This window comes from Protobothrops mucrosquamatus, unplaced genomic scaffold, assembly GCF_001527695.2.
Source record: "Protobothrops mucrosquamatus isolate PMUCROS unplaced genomic scaffold, P.Mucros_1.0 scaffold5193, whole genome shotgun sequence".
In the NCBI taxonomy this organism is placed as follows: domain Eukaryota; kingdom Metazoa; phylum Chordata; class Lepidosauria; order Squamata; family Viperidae; genus Protobothrops; species Protobothrops mucrosquamatus.
The window spans coordinates 3,673-21,891 of NW_015391061.1; the positions used below are offsets into that span (position 1 = coordinate 3,673).

At 46.5% G+C, this 18,219-nt stretch overlaps 1 protein-coding gene across 1 annotated transcript; it reads left to right on the plus strand.

Moving 5' to 3' along the window:
* Positions 1-411: 411 nt before the first annotated feature.
* On the plus strand, positions 412-9,109 carry LOC114923625 (transmembrane protein 72-like). Its single transcript, XM_029286817.1, has 5 exons — positions 412-481; positions 3,854-3,920; positions 7,512-7,583; positions 7,965-8,104; positions 8,733-9,109. The coding sequence occupies exons 1-5, from the start codon at positions 412-414 to the stop codon at positions 9,107-9,109; spliced, it is 726 nt and encodes a 241-aa protein (XP_029142650.1).
* The last annotated feature ends 9,110 nt before the right edge of the window (positions 9,110-18,219 follow it).

Below are 18,219 nucleotides of genomic sequence, written 5' to 3' on the forward strand. Positions count from 1 at the left end.
CTTTCACACAGAGGGGGCAAAGTCTTAAGCCCCTGATTTCCTCCCATAGCAATTAATCCACCTTGCGCTGGCATGCATTTGGTAGCTTTGCCCTGCGCTGAAGTGCCACCCAAAGAGCCTTAGGCATTAATTGATGTGTTTGTTCTGCTCGGTAATCATTAATTGCCCTCCGAAATAAAGCGGAGTAAATGGCAGCACGAAGAGGTCACCGGGAGCCCCCCAGATGCAGTTCTGGCTGGTCCAAGGAGGTTAAAAGAGGGTGCCGTCTGGTTGTGGAGCTTTGGAATTAATGTGCTTTTAGTTGGATTTAGGAAGAGGCTCAGCCCTGCTGCGGAAAGCCTCGGCTGTTCCTGAAATCCCTCTGAAGAGACTTGGAGGGACCATCTCAGGAGCTCTGCAGGCCTTCCTAGCATGAAACAAACCGTGGTTTGGAGTGTGCTGGAATACGTTTGCCGACTGCTGGGCGTCTCGACTGGAGCAGGTGAGAAGCGTTGCGGGGGGCATCTTCTTTTGTTTCTGTTCCGAACGGGGTTGCCCCCGGCAGGCACCGTTGCAACACGAGATCCCCCCCCTCTTAGGATTCATGGGCACGTTGAAGGAAGAAGACAACAGCAATTAACTTTGCCCTTTTAAGATTTGTGCTTTTTATCAGAACATTTGGGTCAAATTGGGGAGCAGATGAAAATTGTAAGAAGGAAATCGGTGACGGAAGCAAACTGGATAATGTCCCTTGCCTCCCTCGTCCTGTAAGGGAGAGTTTACAGGTAACCCCTGGTCAACTGAGGCAGAAACTCAGCACCCCAAATCCTGCAGCGACACTGGTTGTGTCGCTCGGAGCGGGAGTTACGGCACTATGGAGTCGCCACATATTAAGGGCTTCCTAGTGAACACCCCATGGTCAAAAACATGGAATGAAATGTGGCAAGCGAAATAAAATAGAGAAGTAAACCATCATAAACAGTCATCTATGTTAGCTGCAACTGAGGTCTTATGAGCGAAGACATGGGGCCGTTGCTCTCCTGCCCGAGACCCCCATCTACTCACCAGAAACCTTCAGGAGGTCTGTGCCCAGACCGGCTGGACTACGGCCAGTTCTATCGGGAGGGAGGTGGGGACCACCAGTCCCCAGGCTGACGTTGGCCCCAATGTCAACAAAGCCCCTGGCTGGCTTCAAGGCCAGCCAGCACCAGGCCTGGGAGGGAGGGAGGGAGGCAGAAGCCATGAGATTAGACCTCTGAGGTTAAAAAAAGGATCACTGGAAAGCAAATGTTTAGCATTACTTAATTTTTTCCAGTGCAATAATGATTTTTATCCTTCTTTGCCATGTCTGTGAAACTTCTGCCAAGTCAAGCAAGTGAAGATAAAGCGATAGGCGTGAGGTGATTTGCAATCTAGGGCTGAGCCCACGTCTGGGAGGCTAGGGTCAAAACCATTTTCTCACACATGTAGCACCATTTCCATTGTTTAACTTCTATTATTTCTCTTCCATTTCTTCCTTTCCCTCCTCGTCCCTCTTAGGTTTCCCCATTTCCCCAATTATTAGACTTTCTTAATAAAGACGACCTGTTTTCTAGGTGTTTTTCATATACGTCTTTCTCCAGATGTTCTTCCCATGATACACGCAGTCTTTGATTTATGACCACAGTTGAATCCCAAATGTCCATTCCCAAGCAAGGCGGTTAAGTGAGTCGCCCTCCATTTTATGATCTTTTTGCCAGAGTTGCTATTCAAATAACTGCAGCTGGTAAGTGAAGAATGCCGTCATTAAGTGAGTCTGCCTTCCCCCATTGACTTTGCTTATTAGAAGCCAGCTGGGAAAGTTACAAACGAGAGGATCCCGTGGCCCCAGGATGGCGCCACTGTCACAAATACATGCCGGTTGCCGATCATCTCCCCGTTTTATAGGGGTGCTGCAGCCCGCCTCTTCTGAATGTTTTCTGAAGCATGCACAGCCCTAGTATTTCACCCCCACAAAAGACGGCTGAAGGGGAGTATAATGCAGGCAACATTTCAAACACCTGAAAGACACCACACAAAAGGAAATCAAGACCCTTTATGGATAACCTAGGGTGCGAAATTCAAAAATAATTTAATGGGAAGGCAGGTTCTGACTGAACAGTAGGAATAAACTTCTTAATAAGAAGAGGAGTCTGGTGTTGGAACCCACTGGCCAAAGAGGTGATGCTCCTCTTTGTGTCCAAGCAGACACTGAGCAATCATCTTGCAGGTAGGTTTTAATTTGGATTCCTGCTCTGATGGGTTGACTTGACAGGCAGAAAGTTCTCTTCCAAGTTTAGGATTTTATGATTCACTTACTTTATGGCTGCTCTTTGTGAAGGTCTTAATTCCATTTCACTAACCATTTGTTATTTGCTATTCTGTCCTATCCTATCCTATCCTATCCTATCCTATCCTATCCTATCCTATCCTACCCTGTCCTGTCCTGTCCTGTCCTGTCCTTTGAAACAATGATAAATGGAATCTGCCTTTGCAGAGCTAAGTGGTATTTTATTTCCAAGAGAGCCTCTCGGTTCCACACAGCCTCCAGAGGCCTTTTCACAAAGTAGACATGACCTGTGGCTTAACTCGAATGCATTGTCTGGAATTGTGCCCATCTGCTCAGGAAAGAGACTGGAGGAAATGGAGGTAGTTGAGAACATCTGGCTGAGGGATCTTGGGAGAATGGCAGGGAGTGACCTCCGCCATTTCTCTTCTTGCAAATTAGTGATTTGTGTACCCTCCATGGCAGCCTTTTTACCAGAGCGTCCGTGAACCGTGAACACCGAGAGTGCGAGGAGGAATGCGAAAGGAAGGTCAAGGACTTGACTCCCAGATCTGATGGATTAATTCATTGCACATTTGCAGGTGTTGAGTGAAGAAGAATGTGGCTGCATAATGAAGTTTGTTGTAAAATTTGATCCTTCCTGGACTTGTTCAGTTATTGAAATGTGCTGTTTTCACACTGACCCACCAGGATGTGTCTCTGCAAACTGGGGGTAATTCTGCCAGACCCCCAGCCAGTCCTAGGAATTCAGAATTGGCAGGGCTGGGGGTGGAATTGCCCCCTCGTGTTCCCTGATGCTTCACAGAGGAACTTTGGGAGATGAATTAAGAAAGAGACACGAGCATTGAGGAAAAAAGAAAAGGGAATGGAAGGGAAGGGAAGGAAAAGGAAGGGAAGGGAAGAGAAAGGAAGGACGAAAGGAAGGGAACTGAAGGAAAGGAAAAGAAAAGGAAGGGAAGGGAAGGGAAAAAAAGCATTTTGGCTGCTCAGCAACCAGCCTGCATTTAAGCAGTTTGCAACACCCTCTGGTTATGTGACCGTGATTTATGGCATATATTTTTTTTGCCGAAAACCAGTGTTAATTTCCCGTTTCTGGCACAACACACCCGTTATGGACAATGGATTCAGTTAATGACCATAGCATCTGCTGGGTGACCTTGGGCCAGTCACTTTCTCTTAGCCCTAGCGAAGAGGATTCAATGGCAAGCCGCTTCTGGAAAGCCTTGCAAAGAAAACCGCAGGGACTCGTCCTGGCAGACTCTGAATCAGACCCCATTAAGTGGGTGGGAATGGGACGGACGTCCCACCAGTGCTCCCTTCTTTGGAAGTGGCTAGGAGAAAGGCTGATATTGCTGTAGATGTGCAAAGCCTGGCGTGAGATGCAGTCATGTTATGTGTGTTGTGGCAGATCGTTAAAATGACCCGAGTAATGGCATTTGTGTTATTTGCAACATTGTGCCGTGCCCCACGCGACTTCCCTCGTTCTCCAAGGGGGCATGGATGACACCCTCCCGTTGTTAAGACGATGCCACTCACGAACGTGCTTGCTCCGCTTCTTTTGCATCCCAGTGCTCCTTGGCGTGGGCATCGACGCCCTCCTGCACGGACAGCCGAAGAGCTTGGCCCTTTACCTCCTGTGAGTATGGCTGCCGCCGGGTCTGAGGGAAGGAAAGCGGCTCCGGGCCCCTTCTTGAGTCACATCACGGCCTCCGTCGTTCTGGAGGGGATTCCCCCAGGTTGAGCACCCTGCCTCCCTTGGCTTGGATACCTCTAACGGGAATTGTCGTTCAGCTACGCCTGGGGTGCCTTTGCTATTCTAAACTAGGGCCCAGTGGGGGAAAAAAATGCATTCTGGGTGTCCTGCCACATGAAGAATAAGAGGTTCCCTCCTGAATTAGTTCGGTGTTTATCTTCTGAATGTTTATTGACAGCAAAGCTGGAGCTTCTGGGAAGCCCATCAAAAGCCCAGAAGAAGACAGTCACCTTCTGGCCCCCTGGAAGTGAGCATGGAGGAACGGGGAGAGGGTCCACTGGGGTGGGCCTCGGGTGGGTTTCACACGATAAATCTCTCTGGCTTCCTTTAGCAGCTTCCTTTAATAGCATCCAGGCTCTGGGCTTTCTTCACATTTTATGTTCGTGAATAATAATAATTGCCTTCCCGGGGGTTCTTTACAGCAAGTGGGGGGGCCCAGATCCTTCTCCCTTATTTGCAAGGATTTTAAGTGTTTTGCAAAGCGTTTGGGGCAGGAGGAGGGGAGCTCCTTTTATCTCCTCCCTGGCTTCTGGGCATCTTTCTTTCCTTCAGAAACCTCTCTCTGTGTTTCTAACAACGCCTGAGGGGTTTTATTTCTCCTTCCTGCCTCCTTCCTCCATCACCCCTTCCTTGTGAGATGGCTCACCAAGCACCCAACTTTATTAGGCTGGACTAGAACTCACAGTCACCTGGTTTCTAGGCCAGCCCTTTAACCACTAGGCCAGACTGGCTCTCTCCCCCCCCTTCTGGAAACCCCTGCACCTTCCCAACCGTTCTGTGCTTTATTATTATTTTAATTAAATATAAGCCGATTGCTACACAGAACAGAGAGTTTTGTTTTAAAGCCTTCAGATAAGATAAGATAAGATGATAAGATAAGATAAGATAAGATGATAAGATTAGATAAGATAAGATAGGATAAGATGATAAGATGATAAGATGATAAGATATGATAAGAGATAAGATAAGATAAGACAAGACAAGATAAGATAAGATAAGATAGCCTTTATTGTCATATTTTACTGTGGGCACAATGACACACATCAAAAATGAAATTTAGTTGCCCGCTCTCAAAGTGAAACACATACATGACACACACCTAAACATACTATGAACATATGTATAGACCCACATCCCTACATATACGTAGCAAATAAATATTAAATACTGTCAGCCATGATTGTTCCACACTCTTTGTCTTTTTTTAAAAAAAAAGAAATACAAAAGGGAAAAGTAAAATGAAAACAATAAAACAAAATATCAAAATTAAGGGACTCAAAGGAAAAAAAAAATAAGATCACTAACAAAACTACCTCAAAATGCCGTCTTCTTTTTGTCCAGAACAAAAGCTGTGATGTAAATATTGACAAGTAAAATATCCATTGCTGTAATATGTGATACAGATTTATCCCCTCAGTGCTAAATGTTATTGATTGTTCCTCCAGGCATGAAAAGTATTTAAAAGTTTTAAAATAATGGGGGTGTAGCCAAGAGGAACATATGCATCTCAACTGAACAAATTAAACTCATATTAAGTTAATATTCTTGTGGATTTGAGCCCAAAATGTAGCAATTAAAAGACAAGCAAAATAAAAATTCTGTTGCATTAACCTCACCGTGAGCTCAAATCTCACATTACTTAAAGAAACTCACATCAATTTACCCGAATATGTCATTTTTCATAAGATTATGTAAATAACATCCATTTCACCCAGCTCCTTTAATCCTGGAATGTCCAGAGACTGGAGCAAATATATTTTATTTTCATTTTATTGATGAAGCTCATGTGCTGTTCCACTCCCAAAGCCGGCGAGGCCTTTTCCAGTTCACACATTCTCTGATCAGTGGGGAAAGAATGGCTGACTTTGCAAAGTGGGTTTTCCAAAACTCCTCACAGATGCCGTACCTCAGAAGCAGCCTTGTTGCTGAAATTGTGTAGATTTTTTTTATGTATTTAAAAGATTCGTGTGGCTGCCCATCTTAAACAAATCTAGGTGGCTCACAACAGCAGTAAAGCCATAACTATAAAAGATAATCATAAAACAATCAAAAGCAAAATTTTTGTAATCTTCCCCTTAAGATGTCCCATAGCAAACTCCAATACCCTCATTCCATTAATCCTATCCTATCCTATCCTATCCTATCCTATCCTATCCTATCCTATCCTATCCTATCCTATCCTATCCTATCCCAGGGCCTTGGTAAAAAGCCAGGTCTTGATGATGGTCTTCTGAAAGACTAAAAGGGGGCTGGGGGCTGGCCAAATCACCGGGGATGGGGGAGGGTGATCCACCATGGCTTCCAAGATTGATTAAATGTGGAAATATACACGTTGGACACAATGCATTAACTCCCACGCCCCATTAGTCATATTAATGGTACTACATTAGACCCCCGTCTCAAAATGGCTGTGGGAATCCATTTGTGGATTTAATGTGGAAGCCTATTTTAAAATTTCGTGTTGTGATGTTATCCAGACCCTCAAAGCAGTCTTAGATTAATGGAAGAAGTAAGGACATCTCTCTGTTTCTGTTTACTTTAGATCGGTCCTGAGAAGGAGCAGCCATTGTTCACGTAGGGTAACACAGCAACAGGGATAAAGCTTAATAATCACACACACACCCCTCCCACGGATGAAGGCAACAGGTAGTTGCCATACCTGGCTACATAGAACATAGAACCATAGGGTTGGAAGGGACCTTGGAGGTCTTCTAGCCCAACCCCCCGCTCAAGGCAGGAGACTTCATGCCATTCCAGGCAAATGGCCGCCCGGTCTCTTCTTAAAAGGCCTCCAGTGATGGAGCACCCACAACCTCTGGAGGCCGAGCCGTTCCCCTGATTTCCTTGCTCTCCCTGTCAGGCAATCCCTTCCCAGGCCCAAGTTGGGCTCTCTCTTTAAAGAGCTTGTTCAGCAGCCATTGGAACTCGCGACCACCCAAAGTTGTGAAGCTGAAGTGGGGGAGCCACTGTGTGACTGCCACGCTTGGGCAGATTCCATTAAGGCTGTAAGCCGAGATCGAGCCTTGCTTGTTTTCTGACGCTTGATGCTTGCTTAACGTTTCTCCCTAGGGCAGGGGTAGGCCACCTTGGCTCTTTTATGACTGGTGGACTTCAACTCCCAGAATTCCCGAGCCAGCCATGCTGAGGGGAAAGGGAGAGGTTTCCAAGCTGAGCCAGGCTGGCTCAGGAATTCTGGGAGTTGAAGTCCATGAGTCATGAGGGGGCCATAGTTCCCCCATGCTGGCTCAGGAATTCTGGGAGTTGAAGTCCACGAGTCACAAAAGAGCCAAGGTGGCCTACCCCTGCCTTAGTAGGAGGCCGGTGGAGACGGTGAGGCCTTCAGGCTTCTCTCCTGGCATCCCGTGCATTTTGTCTGGGCAGGGCCTGAAGTGGCCACGGGCACGGCCGACGTCCTGCAGGGGATTGCCTTCGCTTGCCTCAGTTTGCCTCCCTTAACGGATCTTCATGCTTCAGTATTTCAGGGATGGCGGTTTCTCTCTGGGAAGTGGCCTACTTTGCCAGCCTCCTCCTGATCTCCTGCTTCGCGTGAGTTTCCTTCCTGTCCTCCCTTTGACAGGAAAATGGTCCCCAGTTAGGTCCAGGGCCTCACGTGGGAGCCCACCTAAAGGGACTTTCCCTATGGCCAACTGCCGGGTCGATCAATATTCGGCATTCGAGGCAGTTCAGCATAAAGGCATTTTGGTACTGCAGGTTTCCAGAAATGCAGAGGGATATCGGGGGACGAGAGCCGTGGATGAAAGACAAAGGGAAGGATTGGAGAAGGGAAGGGAGGAGACGGGGGAGAGAAGGCCCCTCCAGCGCACCCTTTCTGAGTGGTCTCCCAGCCTTGAAAATGTGCAATATTTTTTGCTGAGGGTCCTCCTGAGGGAGGACGGCATGGAGGTCAGCCCCTCTCCCTCTTTGCAGCCCCCGGAGGGGATCCGCCATGCACACTTGCTGGCTCCGAGCCAAACGCCGGGGAGCTTTCCAGAAGTTCCTGGCCTACGCCTTGCTCTCCATCGCCTGCTTCCTCAGCCCTGTCCACGTCTGGCAGGTCGTGTTCCCAGGTAAGTGGGGGTGGTCCCACGGCCCCGGGGAGGAAGGGGCAGAAGCCGGGAATGGCTGCTGCAATCGGGAGAGGGTTCAAAGACCTTCTGTCTAGAAGGAGGGTGCCCAAATTCACCCTTTGCAGGGGGCAGAGGGAATGGCCTTGAGGGGCAGGAAGGCGGCATGGGTGCCACCAAGGCAACGGTCCGAGAAGAGGGGCTGGAGCCCAGGCCAAGGAAGTCACCCTGGGGAGCTGAAGTCCACCCATCTTCAGTCTGCCAAGGTTGAGAGACCCCGGGTTTAGCTTTCTCTCCCCGTGTCCTGCAAACAGATGGAAGGAATTAGCTGATTAAACTTCAGGAAGTCTTGATTTAAAAATAAAAAAGAATATGTGAAAATTATTGGAGGGAATCCAAGATCAAAATGATTGGAGAAGCAAGACGTTTGAGCTGCTAGATGGAATCACTGGTGTCTCCCTGTATTTTGCTATGTATTTTATCCTACTCAGGATAGCCTCAGCTTTCCTTCTTTCCTTCTTTCCTTCTTTCCTTCTTTTCTTCTTTCCTTCTTTCCTTCTTTCCTTCCTTCCTTCCTTCCTTCCTTCCCTCCGTCCCCTCCCCTCCTCTGTCTGCCCTCCTCCTTTTCCAGGCACCCAGCTGATCCTCACCAGTCTAGCCTACTTCCTGCTGAGTAAGCAACAGAAAGAAGATACAGGAAACGGACCACCAGAACAGAGCAGTGATCCTCATGATGAAGCTGTGGATGAAACGGCAGAAGACAGGAGCAGACAAACATCCTCTTTCCACCGCAAATTCGGTTCCCTTGCTGGCCGTCTGAGGAGCCTTTTCCCAGCTTGCCAAAGGCCAAAGGCTTTCATGGCCTCATCATGCCTTGTGTCTAGGAGGAAGCCGGTTGACTTGGAGGAACAGGTGGAGGAGATGGCGCTGCCTCTCGGAGAAGAGCCGGAGGGCTTGGCCAAGGAAAGCACATCTGAGACGGCCTTCATCCTTTCTCCCCAGATGTGATGCCCCAGCTGGCTCAAGAATAAGCTCTTCTCTTGCATCAGCCTGCAGAAGTCCAAGGTAGAGACGTCCTTGGCAATGACCAACAATCAAGAATCCTGGCTGGTCGCTCTCTTCGCCACGGGTCCCCACCACCACCACAAGGAGGGTCTGTTTTTCTTCTGTGGTGTTTCATTATTCCATCATAGCAATACAGCTAATAGCTCTGACAGAGAAATTGTGTCCTCTGAGCAATGGACCCTGCTAACATTGCTGCAGAGACTTCTACTTGGAGAGAGGAATACACAGGTGGCCGAGGGACATTTCTAGAAAGCAATTCCCATTATGTAGCTTTGCTATATTAAATGTTATCAAACAGTGTGGCTTTCTGGGAGAAAATAAGCATACGGAATTGTCCTTTGTCTAAGTATGTTTAGGAACTTCCAGACTTGGGAAAGAGGAGGAGAAATAAACGATCATATCCGTTGACTCTCCTTCTTTTCAGTTGCCTCCAAAATCAGGAACTCCAGTATTTCATGGTCACCTACCCAACATTTCCTCTGCTGAGCCCGGCCGGTTGCTTGGCCTCACGTTGAGGGCAGCGGATTCTCTCGCGTCTCCCTTCACCCTCCGCAGGAGAAAGTTGTTAAGCAAATAAAACTAGAATTTCCTAGAAGGATCAGGCAGGTTAAGCAAATAATTTGGGGATTACCTAGCAGGACCACCTCACCACTGGTGTGAAGGTTGTTCAAATCGCACATCGCTGTCAGTTCGTACCTCTTTGAAAGCCCTGCAAGTTGCTTTTGGAAGGTGAGAACAGGCTGTAGCCGCCCCGTTGCATCTGAGAGTTCCTCCACTTACTTTAATCTCCACAGCATTGCCCGCCTCAGTCATTTGTATGTCTGGACAGGAATTTATATTTGCACTTACCGGACCACGCTTCCTTGCTTTCTGGTAAAAAGGAGGGGGTTGATTTATTCTCCAAAGCATCCGAGGGCAGGAAAAGAAGTAACAGGTGGAAAAAGAGGGATCCAATCTGGAACTAAGGAGAAATTTCCCGAGAGCGACATCCATTAATTAATGGGACAGCTGGCCTCCTGGTGTGTGGGTGCTTCGTGGGTGGAGGATTTCAAGAAAAGGTTGGGGAGTCTTCGGTCTGGTATAATGGTATAAGGTCTGCTTTGTTAGCCCTCGAAGCTACGCTAGGTTTGGGGGCCAACAAAGATCCCTTGAAGTAAAGCCCAGGGCAAGGGCACTGGGAAAAGTCAGCGGGTTTTGAGATTTGTATCGCTCCAGAATCAGATTGACAGCTTCTTAAGCATACAAAGAATAATGAGAGGCTGAGGGCGTATAAGAATGTCAAGTTCTTCGTTTATAAAGACCTGCGTCCCAATTCCTCCCAGGCCATATACGTTCATTTGCAAAGCTGCTCCCCAAATCTGGGAGCCGATATTGCTTGGGCCATTAATTTGGGTCACTTTTGTACACATGTAAGGTGCTGACTGACTATTAAGCAGAAAAATGCGATTTCTCAGGAAGCGAATGTAAGCTTTCAGTGTCCAAAAAAAGGCAGTGGCGAGCCACATGGCTAATATAGCCAAGACCGCTCAGTGTATTTGTCTATTTGGTCCTCAGATATTAAGCTGGACTTGGAAACGACTTTATTTTTATTTTCTTTTTACATCCCTTCAAAGTTCTTCCAATATTCAATAAGGTCGGACCAAAAGAAACAGCACTCGAATCAGGCGCTAGAGGGCAGCCGTGGCACTTGTTGTGCATAAGTATTGCCAAATTCAGGGCTTTTCCTTGGATTTTGGCATTTATAACCATCTCAGCATGGGGCGCATTGTTCCGAGGAAGCTCAGAGACAAATCCGCCCGCTTGGCGTCCTCAGCCTTTGGGCTGCCGGCCCATTGCCCCCCCCTCACCCCCCCTCGCCCCCCAAGCCCCTTCTCCTTTCCAGGGACTGTCAGAGTTTCAGGTCAATGCCATCCCTTCCCAAAGACAACATGGCAGAAGTTTTAAATTGCTCCCAGTTAAAATGACTCAGACAGAAATCTCAAAGGCCGCCCTGTCACTAAAAAGAATAATAATCTGACGTTTATAGAAAGTTGAGCAAAAATTAAGGCCAGAACAAACCTACGTTTGAAATTAGGACGTTCAGCCCTTCGAGATAAATAGCACGTTAAAACAGTAATCGTTGCAGGATAGATGAGAGCCTTCACTGGGCTGAAAGGAGAGCTCCGTCCTCTGCTCCCAAGAACCAGACGCCAGTGGAAAGAGATCCAGGTGTGCCTCCAGATGTCAAGTTTAATGCCTAGTATGTCTAGTTTAATGAAAAGAAGGGCTAAGGATGACACGATGGCAGTCCTCCAACATCTAAGGGGCTTCCACAAGGAAGGAAGGGGGGGGGCTAAACCGCTTCTCCAAAGCACCTGAAAGCCGGACAACAAGCAGCGGATGGAAACCAATCAAGGAGAGGATCAGAAGTTGTGGGTGATCCAACACTGGAAGTTTTACAGAAGAGACCCGACAGCCCTTTGTCTGAAATGGCACAGGGTCTCCCGTTGCAGCAGAGGGTTGGACTAGAAGACCTCCAAGGTCCCTCCTAATTTGGTTATTCTGTGTTTTCAGGTGTGACTATTCTTAGGTTGGTCTCATCACAGTAGCAAGGATCCACTTTCCGTTAATGGGGGAACATCCTTGCCGCAATGCGTGCTTTCTGTGGCAACTGTCCCAACACCCCCCCCCCCACGGCAGAGGTGGAGCAGGGGAGAAAGGCAGGAGGGACCTGGGGGGGGGTGGACTTCCTTTCCTGCCCTGGGTGAGCTCAGATTCACTTTCCTCAGCTAGCTACAGCCGCATCTGTTCTTGTCCTTGAAGATAAGCCTGCAGCTGATCTGAACGGGGCCTGCCTTCCCAGATGTTCCACGGGATTCCACATCTGGCCCTCTGTCGCTCAGCAGGAGGGGATCTGGAAGCCCTACTTCAGCAACATCTGAAAGCCGACTTCCAGTTACAGCGTCTTTCACTTGGTGCCAAACCAGGCCTTTGGCGGCCAGCCGGCTGGCTTTACCAACCGGCCGGCCGATCTCTCTGTCCGAACGCGCCCCACACGGGTCAGTGGCGGGCAGGCCTCCGATGCACTTGCAAGGGCAGGCCTGTGTCTGATGGGGGACGCAGAGGATGATCGGGCTGTCAACAGACAAAGGCTGCCAGAGAACAAAAGCAGATCGAGACACGATTTTATGTTTCCACCTTTCAGGAGAGAGAAATCCGATCAGGCCCTCCTCCGCTCTCCTGCTCCAGTTGGGGACGTCGCAAATGAATAATGGCCTGTCTTTTTTCAGGAAAAGAAAACTGTTCCGAGGCAGGGCAGTCCGTCCTCAAGTATTAAAAATGCAAATCTGGCTACTTTATTGTGTGTCCCGTTCCCCCCCCCTCGTCTCAGGTTATCCCTCCCAAGCAGAGCAGCAGAAATAAATTCCTCGGAGGGAGCGTAGCCCCGTGGCAGGAGCGTATCTTGCATCTGGGCGAATCTGCAAGTAAAGACAAAGAGCTCCATCCTTTATTGTGGCTTCAACAAAAGCCGTGGCTACCTGCCTGCATCTTAGCCGCAGGCCAAACCACCTGGTTCACCTCACCTGTATCAAAGAAGCCTCTTTTTAACTGCCTCTTCTTACGATGCCTTTGACAACATGTCCAGGACATCCTAGAGATATAAACTAGGAAGATAATATTCCCTTGGGACAATCCAAGCTGTAAATTACCTAAATTAAGATCTTCCTGTGGCATTTATAGCAGGAATAGGCCAGGACAAGCAGATCCCTACCGTGTTGCAGCTGGAGAAAACGTGACGGTGGGAGGGGGGGCCGTGGCCAAAAATTGCCAGCAGGATCAAAAGATCTTCTCAAGTTTGAGGCGGCCACACCATCTCTCTGACGCCTCATTGTTTAGGGAAAAGTTGGGGACCTACCTGAGAGGAAGAGGATGAGGGGGTGGAATTTTGCATTACAAAAAAATAGGTTGCCAGAATTGAGAATAGATAGAGGTAGTTGATAATGGTTAATAATGATTTTGTAATAAATTTCAACAATGATCTTTAAGAACATTCTCAAATAATTGAGAATAGTTAAGAACCTCCACATTTGGGGGATTCTGCAGTTTTTGGGTGCCCAGGTTTCATGATGTTCTGTCCAAACTACAGTCAGAAGAAATGTGGGTTAGTAGAACATATTCTGTTGGTTCTCCGTCTTCCACTGAATTTTGATAAGGCCTTCAAGTTTGTTCAACATTCCTGTTTGGCCAGTTTTAACCTCTGCAGGTGCCTGGAGCCCAAGACTAAACTTACTTTAAGGAGGCGGAGGTACAAATACGACTGCAAATAATTTATCCTGAGAAGGCCCATTGCGTATTAAATCCCACAGCCCTATTTTATCAAAAGCATTCTGTCTGGTCAATTTCCTAATCCCTTTTAATTTGCATTCTTAATTGTATCACATCAATTTCTTTCTCATCAATGGATGACGAGATTGATCTATTTTTACAGATTTTGTGATTCTCATGGCTATTCCAGGATTTATTTATTTTTTTTAAACCCTCCTAACTTCTAGTATCAACAAGGGTTACTGCCTATTACAGTTCTTTCCAAGCCATGAAATGATCTTTATTTATGTTCCAGTTGGAGAGCTGTTGCTCTCCAACTGGAACATAAATGCAGGTACTAAGATTTTAACAGTAACCATAGATTGCATTGTATACCATTCTTTAAACCACTGTGCATCCTATGAAACAAGTTCTGAACATGTCACCAGTTCAGAAAGACGTAACATAGTGATGGAGGAGAGATTCTTGAATTACAAGGAATCAAGACTCAGCCTGAAGTAGGAAAAAGGTTCGGTAGGAAGCTTGAATAAAATACAGTGATTGGATCTCTGTAGGAGCTTGTATTATGATCTGTTTCAAGGCAGATAATGATCTTATTATAGGTTCCAATTGCATGCCTTTAACCTTGATAATTACAAAGGATAATACTTCTCTTGGTCTCCTTTCAGCTCAGGCTAGATTTACAGCACTGTCAATATTCTGATAATATTAGCAGGAGACTAAGTGTAATTTTTTAAAATATATTTTTATTATTTTAACAAACACTATCAAGTAACTACATTAATCCAAGACACATATAGAGAGGGGGGGGAAAGAAAAAGAAATCAAGAAAAATAGAGAAAATACAAGAGGGATCTGCTGTAATGGGAATGGCAGGGAAAGGTACTATTATTTCATGATTCATTTGAACCAGGATGAAACCTGGGACCAATTCTTATGTAAAATGTAGAGGCAGATTTCCCATTGATACTCAAATCTCTAATTCATTCTTTAGCTAATTAGTCACAGTATTCATCTATTTAAAGCATGGAAGATTTAAAAGATTAGGAGCCAGTGTTTATCCCCATCCTTTTTAAACTTCCAGGATACAGTAAGTTGTAAATACAGATTTGGGGTAATGGAAATTGATTTTCTGGGACACGTTGTCCAAACATACTGCAAGCCTGAGATTAATTCAGGTGTGTCTTTCCAGTTCCAAACAATGTTTTAATTGGTTTAAGTAAGATTGAATTAATTGTTTAAATTACAAACTATCAAAATAATGTTTCAGTCTTGGGTTTCCATTGGTACCTCTATGTACTTTTAATTATGATATCCTTAACCCTAGACTTTTTATAATTACGTATAAATATAGAAATAAATCTTTACCATGTACAGAATCAAATGATAGATAATGAAATTGGCAATTTTAAGGAAGAATAACCACAGCTAATCTTCCCACTAATGAGAAAGAATGACCTAAAGCAGTGGTGGTGAACCTATGGCACGGGTGCCAGAGGCGGCACTCAGAGCCCTCTCTATGGGCACGCACGCCGTCGCCCCAGTCCTAGGCCTTCAGCTGGGTTTTATAAAACCTTTTCGCTTTAGGCCTCCGCCGCCATGTACAAAAAAAAGGGTTCAATCAATCAGTCAATTTCAACTTCTCACGGGAAAAAAAAAGATCTTGCAAAGTTGGAATTGTTTGATTGAACTTTTTAGTCCCACCCAGTCTGCCATTACCACCGCAGCCACGCCCACCCAATGGGCCACACCCACCCAATGGGCCACACCCACCCGGCACCCGACGATGCATAAGTGGGTTTTGGGTTGCAGTTTGGGCACTCGGTCTCTAAAAGGTTTGCCATCACTGACCTAAAGTATTTTGATCGGCCCTAGATGGGGGTCATGGTTTTAGAACAGAAACTTGCGTATATTTATCGTGGTTTTTATTATCGCCTGTTCACCGCCCTGAGTCCCGTAAGGGAGATAGGGCGGTATATAAATTCAATAAATAATAATAATAATAATAATAATAATAATAATAATAATAATAATAATAATAATTACATTGCCAATTTCTAATGCTAGCTTTTATAATTATTATTCCTAAGTGTCTAAATCTACTTGGGCTGTTATTAATCTAGCTGATTTTAGAAAAGATTTTTGCTTCCACTAAGCACTGCCCTCATCTTCCTCTTTCTGGAGACTTGAAGTGACAGCCTTACGGCAGTCAACAGCCCAGGGGCCAGAAAGTCAAGATGTTTACAGAAATGGCTTTATTTGTGGCTGCCATCTTGACTTTTCTGACACCCCCCCCCCCGCTGTCTTCCTGCAGACATCCCTGGGTGGAATCAACTTTTGTTTCCTGGACCTTTTTTTTTGTTTCCTGGACCTTTTGGGTGGTGGAGAAGGGGATTAGGAAGTCTTTGGGGTGGCTGTCAAAGACTGAGCTTCAAATGTTCCCTCAGCTAAAGAACAGGAGTGGAGGGGGGGGGAAAGAAACACCCATGATGGGTGAGATACAGAACAATCTAACTGAGGCCGGGGCAGCCTTTCGCAGCTGCTGGGCTGGGCTGAGTCTGAGCTGGGTGGAGATGCCACCTTCTCCCCATCGTCTTGAGTCAGCAGAGAACAAAAGTGGCACCACACTCACACTCTGCTCCGTTGCCAACCCTATCCTGTTTTCCTTGCGTCTGTGTGACACGCTGCTGGGCGGGTGGGGGCAGCGGGCGACAAGCAGAAGCCACCGCGATGTTTTTTCTGATTCACCCATTCATCTCAAAGTTCTTGGAAACAGTTTTTCTGCTCCATCTGAGAAAGAGGCTCCCTCCGGTTCAGTGAGCCTGAAATAAGGCCTGGACTCGGCCCTCCGAGGGGTCCATTTCCTCCGCTGACCCACCCGGAGGGCTTTAATTCTCCAGGGTGAAGTTCTGATCCGAACAGGCTGCGCGAATGTTGGGCTTTCCAGGATTTCCTATGATTTAGGGCTCCAAATTAAAAGAAGCTTCCTCAAGTGATTCAGAAACACAAGGCTTGGGAATAAATATACAGCAGCTAACAGTTATTCCATCATTAATCATTATACTGGAATTCTAATAGCTCCGAGGGCCAGAATACATTTCTCTCCACGAGAAGGCTCAGATAAACAGTTTAACCATTTAAAAAGTAAGAATCAAAGCTGAATTCCATGCAGCTTAACAAAAGTTAATGAGAACCAACCCAAAGACAAGCTTGGAAAAATCAAACAGCAAAAAAAGTTAATCCTCTTGGAATTTAACTTCTATTTCTCTCGGTGTTTGTATATTGCTGAAGACTGTTATATTTTTTTTTGTCTGGGGGCCAAGTTTTTTTCTGAAGAGAATGTATATCTGTACTTCCCAGATTAGCAGACATTTTTATATTGCTTACGAAGGGGCATTATTCAACCCAGACCATAATGCTATCATGGTTTATTGGACGGCTTCCAATAGAGAATGTTTAGCAGGCATATTTTTGGAACCTATTTAGTTACTTTTCATGCTCATTGGATATACGGTAGAAAGAGCAATTTCCACTGATTATAGAACTGCTAGGGATCCGAAAGGTGAGATAAATTTGGGAATTACTAGTGCTTTAAAATCCCCTGTTAAAAATGAGACGCACCATTAAAATGTGATATACAATATGTGTATAAACGTGTGTAAAACAAAACGCTAAATCTCATCTAAAGTTCATTTACATATTTTCCCCAAGATTCCCACATGGCATAACATGAGGGGATTTAAAGGGCTAGTAGGGTGACGACGACCTTGCAGTGCAGATCCCTAGATTCCAGTGTAAATCAAACTGAAATACCTACTTACCTGAGGAACCGTCTCACCCCAAGGGAATTCTGGGAATTGAAGTCCACCCATCTTGAGGTTGCTGAGGTTGAGAAACACTGCTGCTTGCTGCTGGGGAGGGGGCCTGCTGCGGATACCCTTGGCCAAGGGGTTTTGGCTGTGGGGTGCGGGAGGAGGGCCTGCTCTGCGGTGGCTCCCGTCCTCTAAACGATCGTGTCCCGCGAGGTGAGACCCTCCCCCACCCTCCTGGCCTTCCAAAAGGGCCTTGAAATCTGGCTTTGCTGGCCGGCCGGCCTGGGATCCTGATGGGGGGCATTCCAGGCTGGAGGGAGTTAGGGGGTTAAGAAGAAGAAGACCCCACCCCCACCCAGCTGTGTTCAGGTTTTTAACTGAATTAATCTTGGACTGTAATGTGTTTATGTCTGCCTTTAGGAGGTTGGAAGTTGCCCAGAGTCATTTGAGAATGAGGGGTGCAGCATATACATTTAATAAATAATAAATAAACACCCTGTTTTGCTCCTTGCAGCCACAACGCAACGCTTTTGACAGCCCCCTTTTTGTACTGTTGGAAAATGTTGGTTTGTAGCTGACGGACAGGAGCCGGTTCAGTCCCAGCAATGTGCAGATGGTCCTTGATCACAACAGAGCCCAACATTTCGGTTGCTAAGACAGACAGTTGTTAAGTGAATTTTGCCCCATTTTATGACTTTTCCTGCCACAGTTGTTAAACGAATCACTGCAGTTCTTAAGTTAGCAGCACGGCTGTTAAGTGAATCCGGATTCCCCATTGAGTTTGCCTGTCGGAAGGTCGCAAAAGGGGATCACGTGACCCCAGGGACGCTGCGACCGTGATAAACGTGAATCAGTTGCCAAGCATCCGAATGTAAATCACGTGTACCAAGGGGGATGCTGCCAAGGTCGTAACTGTGAGAAATGGCAGTGCCGTTG

Bases quoted from the DNA above. Each gene is read 5' to 3' on its own strand.
- LOC114923625 (XM_029286817.1), top strand. From the start codon at position 412: ATGAAACAAACCGTGGTTTGGAGTGTGCTGGAATACGTTTGCCGACTG. The intron at 482-3,853 runs GTGAGAAGCGTT...TTTGCATCCCAG, and splicing joins GGGCGTCTCGACTGGAGCAG to TGCTCCTTGGCGTGGGCATC. The intron at 3,921-7,511 runs GTGAGTATGGCT...TTCATGCTTCAG, and splicing joins AGCTTGGCCCTTTACCTCCT to TATTTCAGGGATGGCGGTTT.